The sequence below is a fragment of the Hyperolius riggenbachi genome, chromosome 10, assembly GCF_040937935.1.
Source record: "Hyperolius riggenbachi isolate aHypRig1 chromosome 10, aHypRig1.pri, whole genome shotgun sequence".
Taxonomy (NCBI): domain Eukaryota; kingdom Metazoa; phylum Chordata; class Amphibia; order Anura; family Hyperoliidae; genus Hyperolius; species Hyperolius riggenbachi.
The window spans coordinates 50,974,015-51,000,123 of record NC_090655.1 but is presented as its reverse complement, the minus strand read 5'-3'; the positions used below and the strand labels follow the sequence as shown (position 1 = coordinate 51,000,123).

At 45.7% G+C, this 26,109-nt stretch overlaps 1 protein-coding gene across 1 annotated transcript in view; it reads right to left on the bottom strand.

Annotated features, from left to right (window-relative positions):
• The window catches only part of PTPN6 (protein tyrosine phosphatase non-receptor type 6), a 102,729-nt gene extending 96,268 nt beyond the window's left edge, over positions 1-6,461 (bottom strand). The window contains exon 1 of the mRNA XM_068257958.1: positions 5,882-6,461. Coding sequence (XP_068114059.1) covers positions 5,882-5,889 — 8 coding nt within the window. The 5' untranslated portion in view covers positions 5,890-6,461. The remainder of the gene's footprint in view (positions 1-5,881) is intronic.
• Between the last annotated feature and the right edge of the window lie 19,648 nt (positions 6,462-26,109).

The following is a 26,109-nucleotide window of genomic DNA, read 5'->3' as shown; positions in this document are numbered from 1 at the left end:
GTCGGCACTCCCATGCAAGTCAGATTGTTGTTGTAACTGAGGCATGATACCTCCATGGGTCTCTTTATCAAGGCATACTGCAGGAATACATAAGGCCTGGAACCCAATACAAATCGTTATTGCTAATCGCAATCGCTAGCGTTTATAATGAGCGTTTTGTAAGCAATTTCATGAGCGTTTTCTGGCGTTTTTTGTAGCGATTTTAAAAAGTGTTAGCGTTTTGCCAGCGATTGTGTAGCGATTAGCGTTTTTAATTCTGATTGGTCCTTTCAATTAATTTTAATTTTTTTTACAGTGTGCAGTAATTTAACCACTTGAGGACCACAATGGTAAACCCCCCTAAAGACCAGGCCAATTTTTACTAAAAAGGCCACTGCAGCTTTAAGGCCAAATTGCAGGGCCGCACAACACAGCACACGAGTGAATCCCCCCTTCCTTTTCCCCCCACCAACAGAGAGCTCTGATCGCCCCCCAGATGTTTTTTTTTTTAAATAAATATTTGTTTATTTTGTAACTATTTTTTAGTACATTTTTTTTATTTCCCCCTCCCTCAGTCAGTCAGCCAATCATAGCAATCGGCAATGATAGGCTTCAGCCTATCACTGCCGATCGCTCCTGTGTCCTACAGGACGGCTGTCCCCAGTACAGCGCCGCTGCAGATCGCAGAGCTGTACTATGTAAATAGATGGCGGTTACGCCGTCTAATAGTCTCCCGAGCGGCGCTCTCAAGCAGGAGATGTGCGCGCAGCCTGCGCGCGATCTCCTGCAGTAGGCGGTCCTGGGGCTGCTGCTGCGGTCACGCCCAGCGGGGTGATGCGGTCATTAGGTAGTTAAAAACGCTAGCAAAATCGCTCTGTGTAGGTTTTGATGAGCGATTACGCCAGCGTTTATATACTTTACATTGCAGAAAGGCTAACACTAAACGCTAAAAATGCTGCATGTCCTGCGTTTGCGATTTTGGTCATTGCAATTTCTTCAGTGGAATTTCACTCATTAACAATAGCTGAGCGTTTAGGGGAAATCAGTGTTTTGAATCACTCCCTAAACGCTCAAAGAAAATCGCTCTAGTGGGTTCCAGCCCTTAAACAGGTGCACTCACATCAGTGATGAGCACAGTTCAGGTGGCACCACCAAACTACTGCTACAAGCGCATATTTAATATGTTCCTAGTCTGTCTTGGTAACGAGACCTGTAGCAGTCTCAAAACTTTGTTTTTCGGATTGAAAACAATATTCAGGGAATAAAACACACAGAGCTATAAACTCTAACAATTTTATCACGCACATAAAAACCACACTTGAGAAAGCTGATGGTCTACAAAGGTAGAAGCGATAGTGCATAATAATATGAAAACGAAATATTCACTTACAGAAATATTTTCAAGCTCATAAAAAATAGTGGTATAGAATATAGAAAGGAACAATTGTCGTGAGAGGAGTTCGATTTAAAATATGGTCAAGATAGCCGGGGGACTTAGGGCTGGTTCAGACGGACGTCTGCGTGGCGTCGCGTCTGGGGGCGTTGCGGCGGCTGTGCGGTCAGGCTTTCAGTAGCCTTCGGTCGCGTCGTGATGCGGTCGCGTTTTTTCTTCCCCTAGGGGAACATTAGCCGTCACGGTTGGCCGCTCCCTGGAAGCAACATGTCGCTTCCAGGGGCAGCCCGAACGCTTGCGAAAATCGGGACCCGAACACCGCGTTCGGGTAAAAGCGCGCAGGAGCTCGGTGTAAACGCTCCCATTCACTTGAATGGGAGCGTTTACCGCGACGTTCCGAACGCTTGCGGTAAACGCTCCGCAAGCGTCCGTCTGAACCAGCCCTTAATAATAACTTCTGAGTCATTCTACAGTTTTGTTTTGTTTTTCTTTGGGAGGCCTGCCTTGTTTCAGGGGCAGGAGTGGATGTAAAGATAATTGCTAGGTAAGTGCTTGTCCAAAAAAGGCATGTTACTTAAAGAGGAGCGGTCAGCCATACTATCTCAGAAAAAAACACACATATAAGTAGATTAATACTTGCTGTACTTACATAACATATTGTATGTATTGCACTGTCCACATTTTGATTTTAGTGATTTTTCTACAGTAAAAAGAGAAAATCCTTCTTAGCATTTCCCATTTTAAGTGTGGCTATTTTGAAGCCAATTCTGATGTCATTTCCTCCCTTAGTTTCCTCTGCCTGATTTGCCCACCCTTCACTATAGAAAGTGCATTGTCTCAGCATGAGAAATAGTGGCCAATCAGAGAGGAACAGAGGTGTGGGAGGGGAAAACAGGAGGGAAAGAGGCTTCAGCCAATCAGGCTGCATTAGTTAAGTCTGAGGAAGTACAGAAGCAAAACTTCCTTTTTGTGTACCAAATTTTCTGTGTACCAAATAAGACTCAGGTAAACCGGGGAATGATCATTTATCAACAAGAAAAGTAAGAGAGATTTTAACTTTTGGATTGCCTGGTTAGCATCCGTATTACTTGTTTACCAGATAAAAATAAAGAATTGATTTTTGATTTTAAGCCCGAAAGTTACTCTTTAAAGTGACACTGAAGTAAAAAAAGTATGATGTAATGATTTGTATGTGTAGTACTGATAATTAATAGAACATTCGTAGCAAAGAAGATAGTGTCATATTTTAATTTTTAGATGCATAGCTTTTTTTTTTATAACATTGCATAATTCTCTAGTATTTGCAATTACAAGCCACGCTCTGTATTTTAAACTATAACACAAGCAGAACTAATGACCTTTTCAACTTTCCAGGAGTACAAATGTTATCTAAATCGGTCTCTGACTGTTTCTTTGATGCATAAATGCTCCAGAAAGCAACAACCAGCAACTTATCACGCCTAAACTTATCTAAACTTATCATGCCTATACTGAGTTTAGGCATGATAAAGGGCTTTTCACCAGCGTGCTAACTGTTAACACCGCTTTGTGAATCAGGCCCAATATCTGTGCTGCTAATGTTCTATTTCTTAGCCATACTACACATACAAATCATATCAGAAGTTTATTTTCACTTCAGATTCCCTTTAAGATATCCTGTGGCTACAGGTAACCTTGGGAGAGAGACAGAAGCAAAACCAGCAGACAAACATGGACACACACAGCCATTGAATAAAGAAATGCAAGATTGGCTTTGGGTCACAAATGTTCCAATAACCTTCAACATATACAAGGAAATGATGGCATGACCTGTGGACACAAAAAAGATGAATGGCCTGTGGACACAGGGGAAGGAAAATGACCGGAGGACATAAAGTAGAGAGAATAACGAGTGAACACTGAGAAGTGAGCCCAGTCTGTGGGTAAGGAAGAATGGAGCATGGCCCAGAGAAGAATGCCTGGCCTTTGGACAATAACAAGGATGAATAGATGGATGAAAGGAGGTCAATGGGTTACTAATAAAAATATTCACGTCAGGGCTTATATGGTCCAACGTAGCGAAGGAACCCCAAATAAATATTGTACTTTGTAGCAGCTAGAGACCACCGTATTGTTTGGAATATCTGATTTATTGCACTGAGGCAAACATTCAAAGCTTACAAGTGAGCTCAACAAGAGAACATCGACCTATGGACGAAGAGAAGGATGCACAACCTGTGGACAAGAAGAAAGGGATTCAGCCTGTGGACAAGGAGAAAAGAAGGCACAGCCTGTAGACAGTTAGAATGGGGGCTCAGTCTGTGGACAAGGACAAGTATGCTCAGTCTGTGGACATGGGTGCTGAGCCTGTGCATAAGGGGAAGGGGGCTTAGCCTGTGGCCAAGGAGAAGGGGCACAGTCTGTGGACAAGAACAAGGTTCTGCCTGTGGGCAAGGAGAAGGGGGCTTAGCCTGTGGCCAAGGAGAAGGGGGCACAGTCTGTGTACAAGAACAAGGTTCTGCCTGTGGCCAAGGAGAAGGGGGCACAGTCTGTGTACAAGAAGAGGGTTCAGCCTGTGGACAAGGAGAATGGAGCTCAGCCTGTGACCAAGCAGAAGGGGGCTCAGCCTGTGGCCAAGCAGAAGGGGGCTCAGCCTGTGGCCAAGCAGAAGGGGGCTCAGCCTGTGGCCAAGCAGAAGGGAGCTCAGCCTGTGGCCAATGAGAAGGGGGGTCAGTCTGTGACCAACAAGAAAAGGGCACAGTGTGTGGACAAGAAGAGGGTTCAGCCTGTGGCAAAGGAGAAGGGGGCTTAGCCTGTGGCCAAGCAGAAGGGGGCTCAGCCTGTGGCCAATGAGAAGGGGGGTCAGTCTGTGGACAAGAAGAGGGTCCAGTCTGTGGACCAGAAGAAGGTCCAGTCTGAGGACCAGAAAAAGGTCCAGTCTGAGGACCAGAAGAGGGTCCAGTCTGAGGACCAGAAGAGGGTCCAGTCTGTGGCCAAGGAGAAGGGGGCACAGTCTATGGCCAAGGAGAAGGGGGCACAGTCTGTGGCCAAGGAGAAGGGGGCACAGTCTGTGGCCAAGGAGAAGGGGGCACAGTCTATGGCCAAGGAGAAGGGGGCAGTGTCTATGGCCAAGGAGAAGGGGGCACAGTCTATGGCCAAGGAGAAGGGGGCACAGTCTGTGGCCAAGGAGAAGGGGGCACAGTCTGTGGCCAAGGAAAAAGGGGCACAGTCTGTGGCCAAGGAAAAAGGGGCACAGTCTGTGGCCAAGGTTAAAGGGGCACTGTCTGTGTACAAGAAGAGGGTTCAGTCTGTGGACAGGGAGAAGGGGGCTCAGCCTATGGTCAAGGAGAAGGGAGATCAGTCTGTGGACAAGTAGAAGAAAGCATAGCAATTAGAGAAGAAGGAAGCATAGTCTGAGGAAGGAAACACCGCCTGTGGTCACAAAAACTGCAGACCAGTGATTAGACGGCACGAGAATACCCCAAAAATATACCAACCCTGTAAAATTACAGTCAGCGATTATAGAAACACAAGAATTATTGTACCAGGTAAGCTGTATCTCTTCAGCAATCAGTAGAGGTAGAAGGCACCCCTTGCTGCATTCACACCACATTGTGATATACTGTATCTCTAGCTGCCCAATCATAGTGGCCATTTCATCTCAGCACCCTTTACATGTATATTTGTGTTTCCCAATAAATCCTTTCTGATGTGGATTGCCAATTTAAAAAAGATCTGTGTGTTGGTAAAGTTAGTAAGCAACAAGTCGGGGTTTAAGCTCCCTGTTATTCAATTTCTGCTGAAAAGTGGTTCAATTAATTTTCATGAAATTTTTGCCTGTAACTTAGCAATGGTCTAGTACACATTTTGAGTACAATAGAAATTTCAAACACAAAATCATGTAAAAAATAAAAAAAAAATAACTTTCCCTTTCTGCCAGGCCCCAATTTCTCCACTCTTCAGCCTCCTGGCAGAAAATGTGCAGTTCGTTTGCATGTGGTTTTCATTTTTCGCATTAAAATTCGGGCTCGTATGTGTGTACTTTTGCAGGCAGGTTTTCAGAGCATATGAACGCGAATTCAACTGTGAAAAACAGAAGCCTGGCTTGTCCCTAGCGTTTTCAGCTATTTTTCCTGCACGAGTCAGGCCCGTCGCCAAGGAGGTTATCTAGAAATTGGAGAACCCATCTGCTAGAGGTCATATAGCAAATATGGCTACCAAGAACTGCCCATAACAGTACGGCCACCATGACTCTCTCCATCCCTAAGAAATGTAGCCATGGCAACATCTTCTCTGGAGGAGGGAGGTCTGCATGGCAGGGAGAGGAAAAAGTTTGGGGCCCCCACAGCCCTCAGCAGATGCAGGGGTTGCTCTCTCAGCAGTTACGCCTCTGCATCGAGCTGTCATACTAGGTTTCACGTGGGATCCCATTGATTCTGTCAGAAGCACTTACAGGAAACATGTACGACTGGATAAAGAATCCAGCAGGAAGACTCAAAGTGACTTCACACTTCAGGCACGATCGCTCACCTGACCATCCTGGTCTTTCTCCTTTGTCCACTAGTGAAGCAGGGCTGTTACACGGACAATAACGTCTCCACTTGGCTTCTTCTTTCTACGATCTCTGCTCTTTCTCAAATAGTTTACCACACGATCCCAAAGTATGAGGCCAACCTGGCCCGGTCTCTGCAGTACTTATCACAGCTCTGACTTGTCGCTGCACTGCTCCAATGCCTTCATGGCAAAAGACTAGCCCCAGAGTGTTTAGGGCTCTGCCTCAGCCTCTCTCTTCTGTCTCTCTCTTGTCAAACAGGAAGCATTACTCTCACAGCTTCCACTTCTCTTTTTGCCAGTTCACCTCAGACACATTGTGTAATAGCACAGCAGCTTTCACAGCTGCACAAAGCACAACAAACAGCACAATGTGAGGGAGAAGCAGGGAGGGGGAAAGGTGCCGGTGATGGCTCTGAAGGGAGCAAGGTGTACGCAATGACTCTGGAGGGAGCAAAGTGCACACAACGACTCTGGAGTGAGGAAGGTGCATACGTTCGCTCTGGAAGGAGCAAGGTGCATACAATCGCTCTGGAAGGAGGGAGGGAATGGTGAGGAAAGAGGGACGGGAGAAGCAAGCTCGATACTGGTATCCCAGGCAATAATCCATAGGCAGGTATAAATCTCCTCCCACAAGCACACTGCACAGCAATAGGAGAGGAGAGGACACCCAGCCAGTGGAGAGGGTGCACCAGGGAAAATTACCAGGACAGAAATGTTAAAGGGAACCCGAAGTGAGAGGGATATGAAGGCTGACATGCTGGTTTCCTTTTGAATAATACACATTGCCTCGCTGTCCTGATGATCCTCTGCCTGTAATACTTTTAAGCCAGTGTTTCTCAAACCTTTCATCCTGACTCCCCAGCGGTGCATGTTTTGCAGGCAGCCTCACCTATGCACAGGTGGGGTAATTAGTGTCTCAGCTAGGTGGATTCCATATACAGGATCTTCTCAAAAAATTAGCATATTGTGATAAAGTTCATTATTTTCTGTAATGTACTGATAAACTTTAGACTTTCATATATTTTAGATTCATTACACACAACTGAAGTAGTTCAAAGCATTTTATTGTTTTAATATTGATGATTTTGGCATACAGCTCATGAAAACCCAAAATTCCTATCTCAAAAAATTAGCATATCATGAAAAGGTTCTCTAAACGAGCTATTAACCTAATCATCTGAATCAACTAATTAACTCTAAACACCTGCAAAAGATTCCTGAGGCTTTTAAAAACTCCCAGCCTGGTTCATTACTCAAAACCGCAATTATGGGAAAGACTGCCGACCTGACTGCTGTCCAGAAGGCCATCATTGACACCCTCAAGCAAGAGGGTAAGACACAGAAAGAAATTTCTGAACGAATAGGCTGTTCCCAGAGTGCTGTATCAAGGCACCTCAGTGGGAAGTATGTGGGAAGGAAAAAGTGTGGCAGAAAACGCTGCACAACTAAAAGAGGTGACCGGACTCTAAGGAAGATTGTAGGGATGGACCGATTCCAGACCTTGGGGACCTGTGGAAGCAGTGGACTGAGTCTGGAGTAGAAACATCCAGAGCCACCGTGTACAGGCATGCACAGGAAATGGGCTACAGGTGCCGCATTCCCCAGATAAAGCCACTTTTGAACCAGAAACAGCGGCAGAAACGCCTGACCTGTACGTGACACTGGACTTCAGGCATTTTGGCATTTCCCTCTCCCCAGTCTTTCTCCAGACTCTGGCACCTTGATTTCCGAATGACATGCAAATGTTGCATTCCTCTGAAAAAAGTACTTTGGACCACTGAGCAACAGTCCAGTGCTGCTTCTCTGTAGCCCAGGTCAGGCGCTTCTGCCGCTGTTTCTGGTTCAAAACTGGCTTGACCTGGGGAATGTGGAACCTGTAGCCCATTTCCTGCACATACCTGTATACGGTGGCTCTGGATGCTTCTACTCCAGACTCCGTCCACTGCTTCCGCAGGTCCCCCAAGGTCTGGAATCGGTCCTTCTCCACAATCTTCCTCAGGATCCGGTCACCTCTTCTCGTTGTGCAGCGTTTTCTGCCACACTTTTTCCTTCCCACAGACTTCCCACTGAGGTGCCTTGATACAGCACTCTGGGAACAGCCTATTCGTTCAGAAATTTCTTTCTGTGTCTTACCCTCTTGCTTGAGAGTGTCAATGATGGCCTTCTGGACAGCAGTCAGGTCGGCAGTCTTACCCATGATTGCAGTTGTGAGTAATGAACCAGGCTAGGAGTTTTAAAAGCCTCAGGAATCTTTTGCAGGTGTTTAGAGTTAATTAGTTGATTCAGATGATTAGGTTAATAGCTCGTTTAGAGAACCTTTTCGTGATATGCTAATTTTTTGAGATAGGAATTTTAGGTTTTCATGAGCTGTATGCCAAAATCATCAATATTAAAACAATAAAAGGCTTTGACCTACTTCACTTGTGTGTAATGAATCTAAAATATATGAAAGTCTAATGTTTATCGGTACATTACAAAAAATAATGAACTTTATCACAATATGCTAATTTTTTGAGAAGATCCTGTAGCTGAGACACTAATTACCCCACCTGTGCATAGGTGAGGTTGCCTGCAGAACATGCACCGTTGGGGAGTCACAAGGACAGGTTTGAGAAACAGTCCCTAAACTTGCATGCAGATCAAATCCTCTGACTGGATTAGCTGCATGCTTGTTTCAGGTGTGTGATTCAAACACTACTGTAGCCAGAGAGATCAGCAGAACAGCCAGGCAACTGGCATTGTTTAAAAGGAAATACGGTAAATATGGCAGCTTCCATAGGTCTCACACCTCATGTTCCTTTTAAAGGACAACTATTGAGGAACATTTTTAAATGTAATTTCAAAATACATACGTATAAATGCACTATAAATTTATTTTTTGGTATGCTGCTGATACTTACAGTAGGCAGTACAAATCTGACAGATTTTGGACAAGTCCATCTCCTCATGTGGGATTCTCAAATATTCATTTATATACAAAAACACTTACACAACAGCAATTGTCAGAATAGTGTGCAATAGTAGGGGAGTAGGGAGGCTGGCCAGCAGCTTTGTATAGATCCTTTACAGGGAGAGATTTTGTGAAGAACGAAGATAATACAGTCCCCATTATCCAGAACTCAGGCAACCAGAAGTCTCAACTAACCAGCATGAGTGAAGGATAACGGAGTCAGTGGGTAGGGGGGGGGGTTGCAGGGCATTGTAGGGTAAAAAACTTACCATACTTGCAGTCGTATAAGATGCACTTTTTCTCACCCAAAAAATGGGGAGAAAAAGTCCCTCCATCTTATACAGCAAAGGCAGGGAATCCCCGACTTATGAATGCCCAATACGAACTGCCGACATCAGGGTTTCCCTGCCTGTGTCCTCACTGTGCCTGGCTCCCTCCCACCCCCAGTTAGAAGGAAGCAGTGGGACGTGGATAAACACAGTCTGATTCATAGACCCTATGCATAGTAATAAAACTTATATGGGGTCTTAAGGGGGATTGTCTGTAAAGAGACGAAAAAGGATTTAGACCTTATATAGCTCTATTTAGAAGATAAAACAAAAACAAGTCTTTGCTTTACATGGAAACTTATTTCCCTGCAGGAGAGATTTGTGGCTGCTCCAGCAGCTGGACTGTACTTCCCCCTGCAGGAAAGATTTGTGGCTGCAGCAGCAGCTGGACTGTACTCCCTGCAGGAGAGATTTGTGGCTGCCCCAGCATCTGGACTGTACTCCCTGCAGGAGAGATTTGTGGCAGCCCCAGTCTCTCCTGCAGTCCAGCTGACTGTACTCCCTGCAGGAGAGACTTGTGGCTGCCCCAGCAGCTGGACTGTACTCCCTGCAGCTGGACTGTACTCCCTGCAGAAGAGATTTGTGGCTGCTCCAGCAGCTGGACTGTATTCCCTGCAGGAGAGAGTTGTGGCTGCTCCAGCAGCTGGGCTGTATTTCTCCCTGCAGGAGATATTTGTGGCTGCTCCAGCAGCTGGGCTGCATTTCTCCCTGCAGGAGAGATTTGTGGCTGCTCCAGCAGCTGGGCTGTATTTCTCCCTGCAGGAGAGATTTGTGGCTGCTCCGGCAGCTGGGCTGTACTTCTCCTTGCAGGAAAGATTTGTGGCTGCCCCAGCAGCTGGACTGTACTCCCTGCAGGAGAGATTTGTGGCTGCTCCAGCAGCTGGACTGTACTTCTCCCTGCATGAAAGATGTGTAGCTGTTCCAGCAGCTGGGCTGTATTTCCCGCAGGAAAGTTCTGTGGCTGCTGCAGTAGTTGGGCTATATTTCTTCCTGCAGGAGAGATTTGTGGCTGCAACAGCAGCAGCTGGACTGTACTCCCTGCAGGAGAGATTTGTGGCTGCTCCAGCAGCTGGGCTGTAATTCTTCCTCCAGGAAAGTTCTGTGGCTGCTGCAGTAGCTGAGCTATATTTCTTCCTGCAGGAGAGATTTGTGGGTGCTCCAACCAGTGGGCTGTATTTCTCCCTGCAGGAGAGGTTTGTGGCTGCTCCAGCAGCTGGACTGTACTCCCTGCAGGAGAGATTTGAGCTGCCCCAGGCCAGCAGATGGACTGTACTCTCTGCAGGAGATTTGTGGCTGTTGCATCAGCTGGACTGTACTTCTCCCTGCAGGAGTTTTGTGGCTGCCCCGGCAGCTGGACTTTACTTCTGCCCACAGGAGAAATGTGTGGCTGCTCCAGCAGCTGGACTGTACTTCTCCCTGCAGGGTAGATTTGTGGCTGCCCCGGCAGCTGGACTGTGCTCCCTGCAGTATTCATTTATTGTGCCAAGCACAATTCCGGGCACGGCCCTGTCGTGCTTGGCGAAATAAAAGCGATTCTGAAAGATTTGAAGCTGCTCCAGCAGCTGGACTGTATGTCTCCCCGCAGGAGAGATTTGTGGCTGCTCCAGCAGCTGGGCTGTACTTCTCCCGGCAGTAGAGATTTGTGACTGCTCCAGCAGCTGGGCTGTACTTCTCCCGGCAGTAGAGATTTGTGACTGCTCCAGCAGCTGGGCTGTATTTCTCCCTGCAGGAGAGATTTGTGGTTGCTCCAGCAGCTGGGCCGTATTTTTCCCTGCAGGAGAGATTTGTGGCTGCCCCAGCAGCTGGACTGTACTCCCTGCAGGAGAGATTTGTGGCTGCTCCGGCAGCTGGGCTGTATTTCTCCCTCCAGGAGAGATTTGTGGCTGCCCCAGCAGCTGGACTGTATTCCCTGCAGGAGAGATTTGTGGCTGCTCCAGCAGCTGGGCTGTACTTCTCCCTGCAGGGTAGATTTGTGGCTGCCCCAGCAGCTGGACTGTACTCCCTGCAGTATTCATTCATTGTGCCAAGCACAATTCCGGGCACGACCCAGTCGTGCTTGGCAAAATAAAAGTGATTCTGATAGATTTGTAGCTGCTCCAGCAGCTGGACTGTACTTCTCCCCGCAGGAGAGATTTGTGGCTGCTCCAGCAGCTGGGCTGTATTTCTCCCTGCAGGAGAGATTTGTGGCTGCTCCAGCAGCTGGGCTGTATTTTTCCCTGCAGGAGAGATTTGTGGCTGCCCCAGCAGCTGGACTGTACTCCCTGCAGGAGAGATTTGTGGCTGCTCCAGCAGCTGGGCTGTATTTCTCCCCGCAGGAGAGATTTGTGGCTGCCCCAGCAGCTGGACTGTACTCCCTGCAGGAGAGATTTGTGGCTGCTCTAGCAGCTGGACTGTACTTCTCCCTGCAGGAGAGATTTGTGGATGCTCCAGCAGCTGGGCTGTACTTCTCCCTGCAGGGTAGATTTGTGGCTGCCCCAGCAGCTGGGCTGTACTCCCTGCAGAAGAGATTTGTGGCTGCCCCAACAGCTGGACTGTACTTCCTGCAGGAGAGATTTGTGGCTGCTGCAACAGCTGGACTACACATCTATGCATGGATTTCTAGCTGCTAAAGCAGATGTGCTGTGTAGAATTTATCCTGTTTCAATGTATGCCAGGGTGTAGATCTTCTGTAGCTTTCGCTTGGGTAGAGGTAACCTGAGCTATGCTGCATTCTGTAGTCTCAAGGTGGTGACAAGAGTGATGGATTATCTGCTGCTGTATGCAAATAAACTAAGTACAGGCAGATTAAATAATGCAAAACTACCATGCCAGGCCCAGTGCCAACTCTGCTAGGAAATATTATACTATATTGCAAACTACCAGGCCCGGTTCCTACTCTGACCCTGGAAATATTTTCCTGTGCTGCCAAACTACAATACTAGTGCCTGGCTTCAACTATCAATGCAAATGTATCGAGGGAGCCTTCTTTGTTTCTACCACTCCATGGTACTGTAGACTAAAGTAACCACTGTGTGGACACAGTGTCCTGCTGCTACAAAAACCTTCTTCACAAAATAGGTCACACGAAATTCCTGTAAACACTGTAGTGCACCTCAAAAACTTTGGAGCCAAAGCTTTCTGTCATGCTTCCCCTACACTTTGGAACTCCCTACCACACCCAGTAAAGACAGGCCCATCCCTGGAGTTACTCAAAGCCACCTGTTTAGCCTGGCATTTGTGGACTTGAAGAATTCTTCCTTTGTACCACAGTTTACCAATCAACCAATTACTGGTCTGAGACAAGCTTATGCGCTTTGGGTCCTAAGGGAAAGAAGCACTTTGTTGTTGGTATGCTTTCAGTCACATCAAGGATCAATTCCCTAGTTTGCCCATGTCCTCTTTACTTCCTGTTTGCTACTCCGTGTGAAGTGAAATGGGAACAAATCAGTGGAAATATCGAATATCTATTAGGTAAAAATGGCCTGCACTGACCACAAGAATACTTGTAATTACATTTAGGGTCTTAAAGCAGGAGAATGAGCCATACTATGCCAGGGGAAAAAAACACATATATAAGTAGATACTTCATCTACTTACATAACATGTATTGTACGGTCCACATTTTGATTTCAGTTAATTTTATATAGTAAATGAAGAGAATTCTGTTCCTGGTGGAAACCATGTCTTTTGCCCACAGTTTGAGACTAAATACTGATGTCGTTTCTTCCCTTAACTTTTTTTTTCTTTTCTCCTTCAATCGCTGAGTCACCTCAGCCTTGCTTGTAAACAGAAGTGAGCAGAGGATCATGTTTCAGCTAGGCAGGCAAATAAAGGGAAGAGGAGGAATATATTATAGATAAAAAGAACCCCCAGCATGCAGTTGAATGGCAATGGCTATAAAAGGGCCAGAGTGGTCTGTGATAACTCCAAAACATAACAGCAGAAAAAGTTTTGAATGCAGGATCAGCATCTTTATCACTTAATACACTAAAACCAGTTGCTGTTGAAATTTGATTTTTATGGTGACAATCCCACTTTAAGAACTAACAGAAATTGTGCATTCCACACAACATGGCACAATGATGATACACACTGGTATGCATGCTCTCCCAGCATCATCAGGGGTGCTGAAACATTTGACTGGTCAAATATATTTGGAACTACAAGGCTACTTTCACGGTGCCACTTTGCAGTGCCTTGCGTCAGATGCCGGTAGAAGAAACAAGGCGGTCCGCCCGTAAGTGTTCTGGTGGGGTCCTCTTGCTGCTATGCTGCCTTTAGGACAGCATAGCTAGGTACAAGCAATCGATTTACAGCTGTTGGTTCCATGGGAGCTGTAGAGGACGTTAGAACAATCCATCTTCACTTCTACAGCCCGACAGGTGAAATACTCTTGTTTTTTTCTTACCGCTTCAGATTTCCTTCCCTATGACTTATAGGGGCACTATGGCGGAAAATTGTAAATTTTAAATATGTGCAAACATAGACAAATAAGAAGTACGTTTTTTCCAGAGTAAAATTAGCCATAAATCACTTTTTCCCTATGTTGCTGTCACTTACAGTAGGTAGTAGAAATCTGATAGAAGCGGTTTTGGACCAGCACATCTCTTCATCAGGGATTTTCAGGGATTTATTTATTTTCAAAAGCACTTAGTGAATGGCAGTTGCTCTGTCCAACTGCCAAAAAACTGTATAGGGAGCAGGGAGGCTGGCCAGTATCATTGTTAAAGTCCTTTTTAGGGAATATCTTTATAAAGAATAAAAGCCTTGCTGAGAATCCCTTATGAAGAGATGGACTAGTCCAAAACCTGTCCCTTCTATCAGATTTCTACAACTTACTGTAAGTGACAGCAACATAGGAGAAAAGTAATTTATGGCTCATTTTACTCTGGGAAAAAAAAATGTACTTCTTTGTCTATGTTTGCACATATTTTAAATTTTACAATTTTTCGTCGTAGTGCCCCTTTAACAAGCTCTGCCACACTCTGTCACTAAGAGGATTTAGTGACAGACATTACTTATTTATAAGACATTTGTGCCTTTTTTTCATATGGATGTCTCTTCAGCTTTTACTTATATTTATTTGCTATGGAAATATGGTTTTATTTTATTTTACAGTATATAATTTCACAATAGTGCCCTTTTTAACTGTAAAGCCTAATGTTGGCCATACACTTAACAATTTTCCTGTTTGACTCTTACCTGAAATCAATAGATTCTATTGATTGGACAGTACAAGAAGATTTGCATCAATTGGGGGCAGGGCTTGAACGGGTAAATCAATGGACCATAGTGTTGCATCAAACAGTGCAACAATGCGGTTCAATGGAATATATTGAAAATCGATGTGCAGTTTGTGGTAGCAATAGATACCTCTTTGAATCGATCAGGATTAGAGAGGAATCAATCATTTTGCCGTGTTGGTTGGCAATCTGTAAGGGCTCGTTTGCACTGGGGCACTTTTCAGCGTTTTTAGTGTAATCCCTAAGCCCTAATGTATCCCTAAGCCTCATTTACATCTGTCCGCTTTTCAGCAACATGTATCAATCCGTAATTGATGTGCTGAAAGAAAGCGGACAGAAGCGCACTTTAATGCCTCATTCACACTTTGTGCATTTCTGTCCGCTTTTTTTCAGCACATAATGTTAAGGCCTCGTTTACATCTAGCTAACGCAGATGGCTGTGCGATCCGTATGCAACGCGTCCGATCGCACGCCATCTGCGCTGCTGATCCCATCCATTGACAGTGATGGGATCAGCTCTGTGCTTGCGGGCAAAATGCAGGCAGCAGTATGCAAGCGCTTCCCAGCGCATCGTACTGCGGCACAGCGCAGTAGATGTGAACGGTAGAAGGGCTGCCTATGCTCTTCTGCCGTTCCTGCCTTTCAGCACATCATACGCGCTTCCAAATGCGCACGGAAGCACGTATGATGTGAACGAGGCCTAAGCTTCGTTTCCATCTGTGCGCTTCTGTCCGCTTTTCAACAACTTGTATCAATCCGTAATTGATGTGCTGAAAGAAAGCAGACAGAAGCAGGCCTCATTCACACTAGTGCACTTCTGTCCGCTTTTTAGCAACATGTATCAATCTGTAACATTGATGTGCTGATAAAAATGTGGACACAGTGTGGAAATGAGGCAGGGAACATTTTTAGGCCTCGTTAACATCTAACTAGCGCAGATGGCCCTGCGATCGGAACGCAACATGTACGATCGCACGCCATCTGCGCCGTTACCCGCTGCGCTGCTGATCCCATTCATTAAAGTGAATGGGTCAGCTCTGCGCTTGCAGGCAGAATGCATGCAGCAGTACACAAGCGCATCATAGTTCATATGATGTGAACGGCAGGGCTGCCTCTGCCCTTCTGCCTTTCCATATGCCTCCATGGCAGCATACATATGGGGTTAAGCCCCACCCCTACCAATTAACAGGACCTTAGCTATAAAAGAAAGTGACCCCTAGCGAGCAGCATTCTCATTTTTGTCCTCACCTCCGAACAGGTTCCTTAGTGTTTCAGCGCTATTTATTTTTATTTTACTCTTACCTCGCCGACATTCCTGCGGCGTTCCGGTCAGGTTCAGCCTCTCCTGGTCGCAGCCCTGTTGTCATGACTAAATGTCAAATTATTCAGGGACCTTATATCTGGGGTGATGGTGGGAGCTTGATCTAAATGATCTTTTCCCCCCTTTATGGCTGCTCTGCATGACTTAAATACGATTGCAGAGCACAGTGTGATCCTTCTCACCTTTTTTTTTTCCCCTTGCTGTCTGCAGTTGCACAGGTTAGTGGTGCATAGTTCAGCTTCTCCTGCTGGGTGTTTGGTGCTGCTGAGTGTTCAGTGTGATCCCTCTCACCTGTATCTCTTGCTCTGTCTGCTGACTGCTCAGGCTCCATTATGTGAGGCATAGTTCAGCCTCTCCTGCTGGGTATTCAGTGCTGCTGAGTGTTCAGTGTGATCCCTCTCACCTGTATCTCTTGCTCTGTCTGCTGACTGCTCAGGCTCCATTATGTGAGGCATAGTTCAGCCTCTCCTGCTGGGTATTCAGTGCTGCTGAGTGCTCAGTGTGATTCCACTCACCTGTCTCACAGTGAAAGACTCTGAAGCACATGGCTTAGAGTGCATTCCAGCTTGGAACGCACAGCCATCAGACCAGGAAGTGTTTGCAGTGACTGCTCTCCAATCCCTGCTCTGGACACAGCAGAGATCTCCTCACAGCTGAGCTCTCCTCCCCTCCTCTCACAAGGCTGGATACACACAGGACTGTGCTGGCTGCAACACTACCTCCCTCTATGTCTGGCTTAAAGGTAAAGGCACTATTATTTGCTGTCCCTCTGATGTAATGCTTCTCAAGCTGCAGGAGGAGGTAAGTTATTCCAAGTATCTTGGTAGCACTATGTACTATATTTTATCATCTGCCATGCTCATTATAAACAGTTATATGAACAGTATTGTGTACTATGTGCAATATAAATGACATAGCATTCCTTGCATGAAAGTATTATCTGATTTCTTATTTTCTGCAACGTTTCATGTACCTCTTATCTTACTCATTTCATCTCTTGCGGTCCGTTGGACTGCATTCTGGATCACACTGTGCCAGAAACAGATAATTCTAAGGTCAATAGGTAAGAGTCATACAGGTAAGTGACCCCGCTTTTCTACAAAAAAGAGAGCACACCTTCCATAAATGGGCTGTACTTTTTATATACAAGCCCAGGAAGAAGAGAACAATGGAGGGCAAGTTCCCACCACTGTTCTAGGACATTAGTTCTTTGTCATCATTTAAGATCCTGCTTTAGATCTTTATATCATCACTCAGGATCCTGCTCAAGGAGCAGGTAAATAACCTGCCTGGGAACTGGAGGATCAGGTCCCAGTTAAAGGCACCATAGCCCCCCAGATTGCTGGGTTTGTGGCGATAGAACCATGCCAGGGAAATCAGTAAAGTAGATCTGTTTCCACCAGATGGGAAAAAAGCCAGAGTTCCACCAGATGCACACATCCAAGATGATAAAGCAGGCTGTCCAGAAATCAGTGGACTACTATGAAGGCTCTTTGGTCCCCAAGCATCCTCCCAGCAAATCAATGAAGATACTGAATATCCTCAATTATCTATGGTTTAGCATGAATCCAATGAGAGTGAGCATACAGATATCTGGTTTCTATTTCTCCTTTATCCAAGCCATCTCTGAAGCCATTCACTGGGAAGAGGAAACCCTTCTCCAGGATAAGAAACGTCTGAAATAATTATTCTCCTTTCCTGTCTTGAAAGAGATCAAATAAAGATGAATGGGAAAAGGTAAGGAGAAAGTCCTTCCTGAAAAAGCAGACTTTCCAAACATCATCCTTTCTTCAAGAAAATTCTCCAGTCCTAGTGTTCACTTCCATGGTGGACATGTCAGTCATGTGTCTTGCATGCCATGTAAGGTTAAAAGTCTTGATTACTTTTTAAGATGTCCTAGACCATAAACGTGATATAGATTTAACGATGGTGTATACGACGACTGGAGGGGCATGTAAACCAGCCCTGGCTCTATCTTCAGTTGCCACGGAAGTGGACAAGGATTCTGATTCTATCCTGGCAGCTTAAAGAACGTTCATATTGTCTCTAAGGTTATTAGGGAAGCGGCTATAGATTTTGTCCAGTCCACTTAATATGCCAGGCTTTTTGCCATGACAGTGAATTGGAAAAAAAAAAAAAAAAAAGCTAGTCTGCTGATCCCAGCTTCCAACAAAATGTGTTTAAAATTATGTTTGATGGAAGAAATCTTTTTAGTAACAAGTTGGATCTGGCAACCAACAGTCACCAAGGCTGGTATTATACCAAAGGAGAGAAGACATTGAGGAAGGAAAGACCAGACCATAGGAATTGGCAAACTTCACATGCTAATCTCCATAAGCTCACAAAGCAGTCAGCGCAGAGTCCTATTGACAATTATGAAGTCCAGATAGTAGCTGCAGCACGGTGGCGTAGTGGTTAGCTCTCTCGCCTTGCAGCGCTGGGTCCCCGGTTCGAATCCCAGCCAGGGCACTATCTGCAAAGAGTTTGTATGTTCTCTCCGTGTCTGCGTGGGTTTCCTCCGGGCACTCCGGTTTCCTCCCACATTCCAAAAACATACAGATAAGTTAATTGGCTCCCTCTAAAAAAATTGGCCCTAGACTACAGTACTTACACTACATAATATAGACATATGGCAATGGTAGGGATTAGATTGTGAGCTCCTTTGAGGGACAGTTAGTGACAAGACATATATGTATACACTGTACAGCGCTGCGTAATATGTCGGCGCTATATAAATACTAAATAATAATAATAGTAATAATAATAATAAAGACTTCAGCAGTTCCATATTATCTGGACAAAAAACAATAAAGGACGAGTGGGCCACAGATACAGAGTGGTTCGGTTTTTCTTGGATGTGCAAGTTCACTCCACCACGTAGTCACTTTGTCTTTACAGAGACCTGCTCTTTTACATTCATGACTCATTGCAGAAAACGGCTGTTATGTTGGTTCCAGAAGAGGAGCGCTTTTAGGAAGTCTACTCTCCTCTCTTCATTGTAAAGAAGTCAGGTGATCTGCGTTCAGTACTGGATCTGAAATTCCTAAATCTTCATCTTTCTGAAAACATTCAAGATGGAGTTACAACAAATGACTTGGCAGATACGTTCATTATTTCAAACTTCTTTCCACCATGCAGTTGGTAACATTCTTCTCCAGTAACCATCCTCCTTCTCGACATTATCACAGCCATGACAACCTTTGTTGGTACTAGTGTGTCTGGTGGCTCAGTTGAGAAAGCAAAGTTAGGACTTTATCACTTTAGACAATCTGTTGTTGCTAGCCTCAGACCCCAAGCAGGGTTGCCAAGCGTCCGTCAAAAGACGGACTGTCCGTACAAAATCACTTGAAATACAGCTGTCCGTACTGCCCGTATTTCGTGGGCAGTTGTCCGTCCAAATATGCATTAATTCTGCAAATGTATTCTGTGCATGCGTCTTGCGCTATGCACGCTCTATTTTCTCCCTTCGTCAATCCCCCTCAGCCTCCCCTCTCCTCCCCGGGTGTCCCTTCCAATCAGAGACCGTCTTTCTTGCACCGGCGCCACTCGCTGCCCAATAAGAGATGCAGGCAGCCAGCCCTGAGCCCAGCGAGTCACGAGGAGGAGGACAGCGAGTGTCACGGGCTGGTCGGAGCTGAGGTCGCAGCGCCAGTGCGACACAGGCAGCAGCCGAGCCAGCAAGCAGCCTGAGCCTTGGCTGAGTCTACAGACAGATCGGAGCCCAGCAGCAGCCACCGCCTGCCAGGAGCGACCAGGGCAGGAAGACAAAAAGCCGACCCAGCACACCCACTGTGAGTCTCTGTGAGAGAGAGAGAGAGAGGCACGAGTGGGGGAGACTTGGAGGAGCTGTGCTGTCTGTCACTGGAGGGGGAGGAGGCCAGAGCACGAGAGCAGCAGAGGAGCCGTGTACACACTCAGTGACCGACAGCCTGCATGACATTACTACAGCGTGAGACGAGTGAGTCTGGCTGCAATGCAGAAGGTGGGGGGCTGGGGCTTCTGGCAACAGGGAGACCTCCTTAGATTGAGCACACAGGCAGGGAAGAGAGCCTCCGGATCTGCAGATATTCCGGTGACCTGGGGTCAGGGTAATGATCATCAATCAGCTTTATTTCCTGCCAGTTGTCTTTCTTGACCTTTTAGAGGCAAATACTTATTAATGGGAACCTGCGATGGTGTTAATCTGTATATTTATACTTACCTGGGGTTTTGTCCAGCCTCATAAGGTGTGTGCTCCCTCACTGGCCACTCAGTTTGTTTGCTACAGCTCTCGGTAATGTGACATGCTCCTGTACCCAGGAGTGTGCTGCGCCTTTGCAGTACTACTGCGCAGGCACAAAATGCTTACAGTTGCGGTAGCGTGACAAGAGGTGCATGCATGGCAGAGCTGCGCATGCACAGAACAGCGTGGCCAGCCAGATTACTGGGAGCTATAGCGAACAGAGCTGCCAGAGAGGATGATGAGGGAGCCCATACACCTCATGAGGCTGGAGGAAGCCCCAGCTAAGTATAATTACAAGGATTTAACACCATCTCGGGTTCCCTTTAAGCCTCTGGAAACATGGGCCAGCAAGTCCTCTTAGAGCATGCTGAGACTTACAGCACCCAAGAGTATAGTTAATTATAACCTTATGAGCTGCAACTCCTCAGCATGATCTGGCAGGGCATACTGAGCATTATGGTTCAACAGACTGTAAATACAGGAATCAGTATTACATTTAAAAAAAAAAAAAAAGGAATAAATAAGCATACCAATAAGTCTCCCCTACTGAATCATAAGCATGTTGGCTGTGGGATAGTGACATTACTCTGTAAAGTACTGTGTGGAAGATGTCAGGGCTATATACTGTATACTATAATACATAATTATAATATGGTAGGACATTAGACTATGACTATGGCGGGATTAGATTGTGATCTCCTCTGAGGACAGTCAGTGACATGACTATGTACTCTGTAATGTGCTGCAGGAGATGTCAGTGCTATATAAATACATAATTATAATATGGTGGGACATTAGACTATGACTATGGTAGAATTAGATTGTGAGCTGCTCTAAGGACAGTCAGTGACATGACTATGTACTCCGTACAGCGCTGCAGAAGATGTCAATGCTATATACAGGGTTGTAGAGTTAGTACAAAAATCATCCAGCTCCGACTGCCTTAGTTTATGAAACTACCAACCTCCAAGTACCCAAAAATTGCTCTAACTCCGACTCCACAGCCCTGGCTATATAAATACTAAAAATAATAATAATGCCCAGAGCTTAGCACCACCCACATCTCTACTAAGAAAGTCCGCTTTTGACTCCGCCCCTAACTCCTCCCCCTGTCCGTCCAACATTTTAGGTGTCCTGCTTTTTTGGGCCTTTTGTCCGTAAAAAATTAGAAATTAGGTTGGCAACCCTGATCCCAAGGCTCTACTGTGTTAGCAACAGATTCTTCTTCAAAGTCTGTCTTTGGCTGGTTAACAAACAAGGAGGAAAGCCACCTCACTCCTTCTGAGGACCTAATCTTTCCGTGAGCAAGATTCCAATCTATATCCAGTGCAGTAACCAGATGAGAAAATTGCTGCCAAAAGTTTGCGAGTGCTGATTATCATACTATATTCATTAATCAAGGTGTTGTATACACCTCCTGGGCACTTCGTCATCTACAATCCAGATGGTCAAATGGGTTCACTGGCACATCTGCCCATTCCAACTAGGGTTTCTCCATCAATGAAACCACCAGAGTTACTCTCAGACCATCCTTCTCACTCCCACGATGAGACTGTCTGCGGTGGTGGCTAAACACAAGCTCAACAACTATTAACCAATCGTTCACCCATAACTCGTAAACACGCAGGCATGGTTTGACATGTTTACAGGTCGTATTAGCTTAGGTAAAATAGTCAAAAGTGGCTTATATGGTGCTTCAGACCTTCAGCCATTACTGGGATGAGACGTCAGTCTTTGATATCAGGTAGCAGAGGGACACAAGGAGTCTGTTCCTCATGTTAGAGGTCAGCAATATTATCTCCAGTGCAGAGAGCAATCTCTGCAGCATCATGGCAGTTTATCTCATAGGGCCTCAGAACTCTGCGGCAGATTTTCTCAATCAAGGGGACTGAGGCAATAGCTTGTGGCCGCTCAATAAAATATATCCAGAGTGATCTGTGACCATTGGGTAGGTGGACCTGATGGCAACCTACATCAACTAAATGCCAGCTCGAGGAGATTCGCCCCCACACTCAAGGGCTCAGGGTGCTCTGGCAACACCTGAAATTTCTGAATAGTCTCTGTTTTTTTCCTCCAACTCCACTTATCTTCAAAATTCTGAGACTCCTCCTAGAACAAGTGGTACTCCTGGAGGTGGGTCCATTTTGGCCATGCCAGCCATGAGTCCCTCTAATTTGGAGCCTGAAGTTGGAACCTCCTATTCCTCTTTCAGTCAGACCAAACCCCCTGTCCCTGGACTCAATTTATCATCTGTCTCCTCAATCCCTTGATTTAATGGCTTAAGGATTGTGGGAGGAAGCTTAGAGACCTGGTAAACTCAGAATCATTGATAAACACACTGCTAAAAGCAGGGAAAACTACCACAAACTGGAAAATATTTTTTCTCAATTGCTCTGGTAAATAATTTAGACCCAATGGGTCCACCAGCACAACATATTCTTAGCTTCCTCCAGATTGGCCTATAAAAACAACTGGCTTGCACTCTCAAAGTGCAGATTTCTGCCATCTCTGCTTTGACGGATCACTGCTGGGTCTCTCACCCTCTAATAGTTCAATTTATGAAGGCTGCCACCAAGAACAAGCATCCTAATTGCAACCTTTTTCCAAAGTGGGAACTGCGCAGGTTCTCAGTTACCTAGCAAAACCTCTTTTTGACCCAGTGGAAGACTGCAGGAGATGAGACTTAACCTTAAGAACTATGCCTCTAGTCGCTATCTCTTTGGACAGAAGAGTTTCCGAGCTCCAGGATCTAGGGGCTCATTCTTGACATCCTACTTAGTAGTTTTGAGACCACTACAGCACTTCACTTCCGGGCTTTCCTTTAATCAGGATCGGACAGTGCCATCTTTTATGGATACAAATTCCTCTGATCTGCATGTTCTAGATGTTGCAAGAACACTTAGAGCCTATGTGAATGTAACAATGGAGCTTCAGGAAATCAGAACCGCTCTTCATAATTCCATCAGGTCTGAGAAAGAGCCAGCTAACATCAAACTCAAAAGATCTCTTCATGGCTCAAATGAATCAAGAAAGCCTTTTAATAAGGCTAGCCTATTATCAGGGTTTGTGACCTTGTCCCTCTGGGTGGCATCACAGTGCACTCTTCTCAGCTGTCCCCTGTGCCACTTTCGCTATCCGGGCAAAGATTCACCAGGCTGCCAACTGGTCCTCTGTCCATACTTTCATTGCCTATTTCAGAGTCAATCCAGCAGCCTCCGCTTCAGTTTAATTTAGAAAGAAAGTTATTTCTGAATCTGTTAAAGCCTTAATTTAAATTTTTGGTCAGCAAGTCTTGTCCCACCCTTACTTTTTTTCTGCTAGTTAAATCCCATATGTATGCTGCCATGGAGGCATATGGAAAACGGAAAATTGTATACTCACCTAACGGTAATTTTCCTTTCCATGTGCATCCATGGCAGCATAGGGATTTCCCTCCCTTTCCTTTTGTTGACTTTTTGCTGTTCTCCGGTTCGGCTAGTCAATGAGAATGCTGCTCGCTAGGGGTCACTTTCTTTTATAGCTAAGGTCCTGTTAATTGGTAGGGGTGGGGCTTAACCCCATATGTATGCTGCCATGGATGCACATGGAAAGGAAAATTACCGTTAGGTGAGTATACAATTTTCCGTTTTCTTGCGTGTCCCACATAATATGCACTTCCAAATGCGCACAGAACTGCGTATGATGTGAATGAGCCCTTACAGCAGATTTGTATAAATCGCAAACCTGCTGCATGCAGCATTTTGCTGACGATTGCCATGTGATTCTCTGTACACTGTGTTGCACTAGTTTTCAGTACAGACAGGCCATTAAGCGTCTCTTCTCTGCAGGAACAATTAGCTCCACAGACCGGGAATAATTGTCGCTCATGTTCTACACCTGCAGAAACTGAGTGAATGGCAGGAAAACTCTGACACTCCCATTGATAGGGCCTGTTCTCACTCGGATGATTAGCAGGTGTTTCCCGCTATTCGCCAAGTCACCGGCGATCGCTAGCGCTTTTTAAAACGCGAGCGCAATGTTAACTATGGCAGTGATCTCGCTGCTGCGATCAATGGCGATTAGCATTAGTTGCAAAACACACTACATGCAGCCTTTTTTAGCTTTTTTTTTTTGAGCCATCGCAATGTATTTCAATAGCGATCACTCAAAAAATGTGAAAATGTCCAGTGATCTTTACGCATTAATCGTGTGAAAATCACCGGCGCAAAACACTAGTGCTAATCGATAGCATTTTGCATTCAGAAGTGTGAATGGGCCCTTAAGTTTTTGTGAGCAATGGTGGATTAGCGGAGCATCTGAATTCAGATACACAAATTCCACCATTTCATAAATAATATGTCCCATTAAGCCTAACAATATGTAAGGCTAAACTGATGGGACAGATTATATCTTAACAAATGTGGAATCTCTTTTTAACCTTCTGGGGACCACACAATGTAAATCCTACGCCGCACTTGTGGCTGCCCAACTCTGATGCCGCCTGCTTATAGCGCTCCCGACGCTATCGTGCGCACATTAGAGGGTGTGAAAGCAGCGGCGGTAGGAGGGGAAGAAGAGGACAGGGACTCACCTTCCGAATGTTCCTGTGGTGATCGGCATTCCCCTCCGCTCTGGCCAGCATCCCCGCTCACTTTGCCTTGAGTGTTGGGTCGCGGCTTGATGACATTATCAAGCCGGGACCTGGAACTTAGTGGCAGTGCGAGTGGGGATGCCGGCCAGAGCAGAGGGGGCTAGAGGTGCTCATCACTGGAGCCTGGGAGGCGAGTAAAGGCTGCTGGCAATATGGGGGACACCTGGCTATACTGGGGACACTGATGGCTAGCTATCTACACTGGGGATCCGGCTGCCTGACCCTACAAATGCACCTTCCCCCTGCACGGTCCTTAAGGGGGTTAGGCATTTAGTCCCCAGAAGGTTAAACTCCTTGGCTGTATTCACAAACCAGGCTTGGGGTAAAAAAATAAATAAATGCTACGAGCGGTAATGCCGGGGTCTGGGTAGTCGCCACAAGGTATATGCAGAGCGCCATTTATAATTCACCTCCCTTGGGATCTGTATGCTCACTGCCAGCTGACGTTTGAGGCTCTGAAATCGCAGTTTGTGAGATCGCACCGGGAGGACAGGAGAAGAAATTGCAACGCTGGATCCCAGGAAGGTGAGTTCTGTCTGCGGTACGATTTTTTCCCCTGAAATTTAGGGTCTAAAAGCTCATGAAAAAAATTGTACCCCTTTTAGACCCTAGCAATCCAGAATCATACCGCCTGGGAGGTAAAAGCGGGCCCAAACTCTTACACAGCATACAATGAAAGCAGATCTAGTTGCTAAGAAAATGTTACATGTTTTTTATTCCACTTTAAAGTGGACATGAACTCTTGCACAGGACACAAGGAAAACATAACAGAAATGCACCGTGTGTAGTTAAAGAGTTGAGCCTGTGTAATTCCCCCTCATTTGTGCCTAATCACTAGTTGTAATTTGATCCCTCCCCTGTGTCACATGACTGCCAATGGCAGATAAGCTCATTTGAAAGCACCAGATATTAACAATAATGTCTGCTTCCATGAATCAGGAAGTAGAAACTGTGCAGATTTATTTTAGGATTTGTATCAGCTGTAACAAAGAAATTGTTTTTGTTTAGGTTATTATGCTGTTGTGTATCTTTGAGAGCAGAGAGGAGTTCTGGTGTAATATGGCTCCAGTTGTGCTATAATACTTGTGCCACTAGATGGCAGTATGGGAATGCAAAGAAACAATCTTGAGAGGTGTACAATTCTATTGCCACTGGGTGGCACAAGAAGTTTGTGTATTCAAACAGTGTTTTATTAATACATTTTTGCAAGTCTGTATTTTTGAACTGTTGCTGAAGCTAGACAGCAGATAGGAAGTCTTGACCATTTTATTTTCAGCATCACTGCCTTTGTATGGCTTACGTAGAAGTGTTATGCAAAGATCTCTGTGTAACTCATAGCTCCATACCCCAAATGCAGAAATGAACAAAATAATTCCAGGTTGCATGAAAATTGTATGCAGTTTGGAATTGGGTCAATCTGCTCATTTTGACCGGCTCAGTCACGCGTTGATATAGATAAATACAGCAAAGACCCTGGTATGCGGCACTGGCGGGGATCGTCTGATGCTGGACACACGTGCTTGCCAGTTG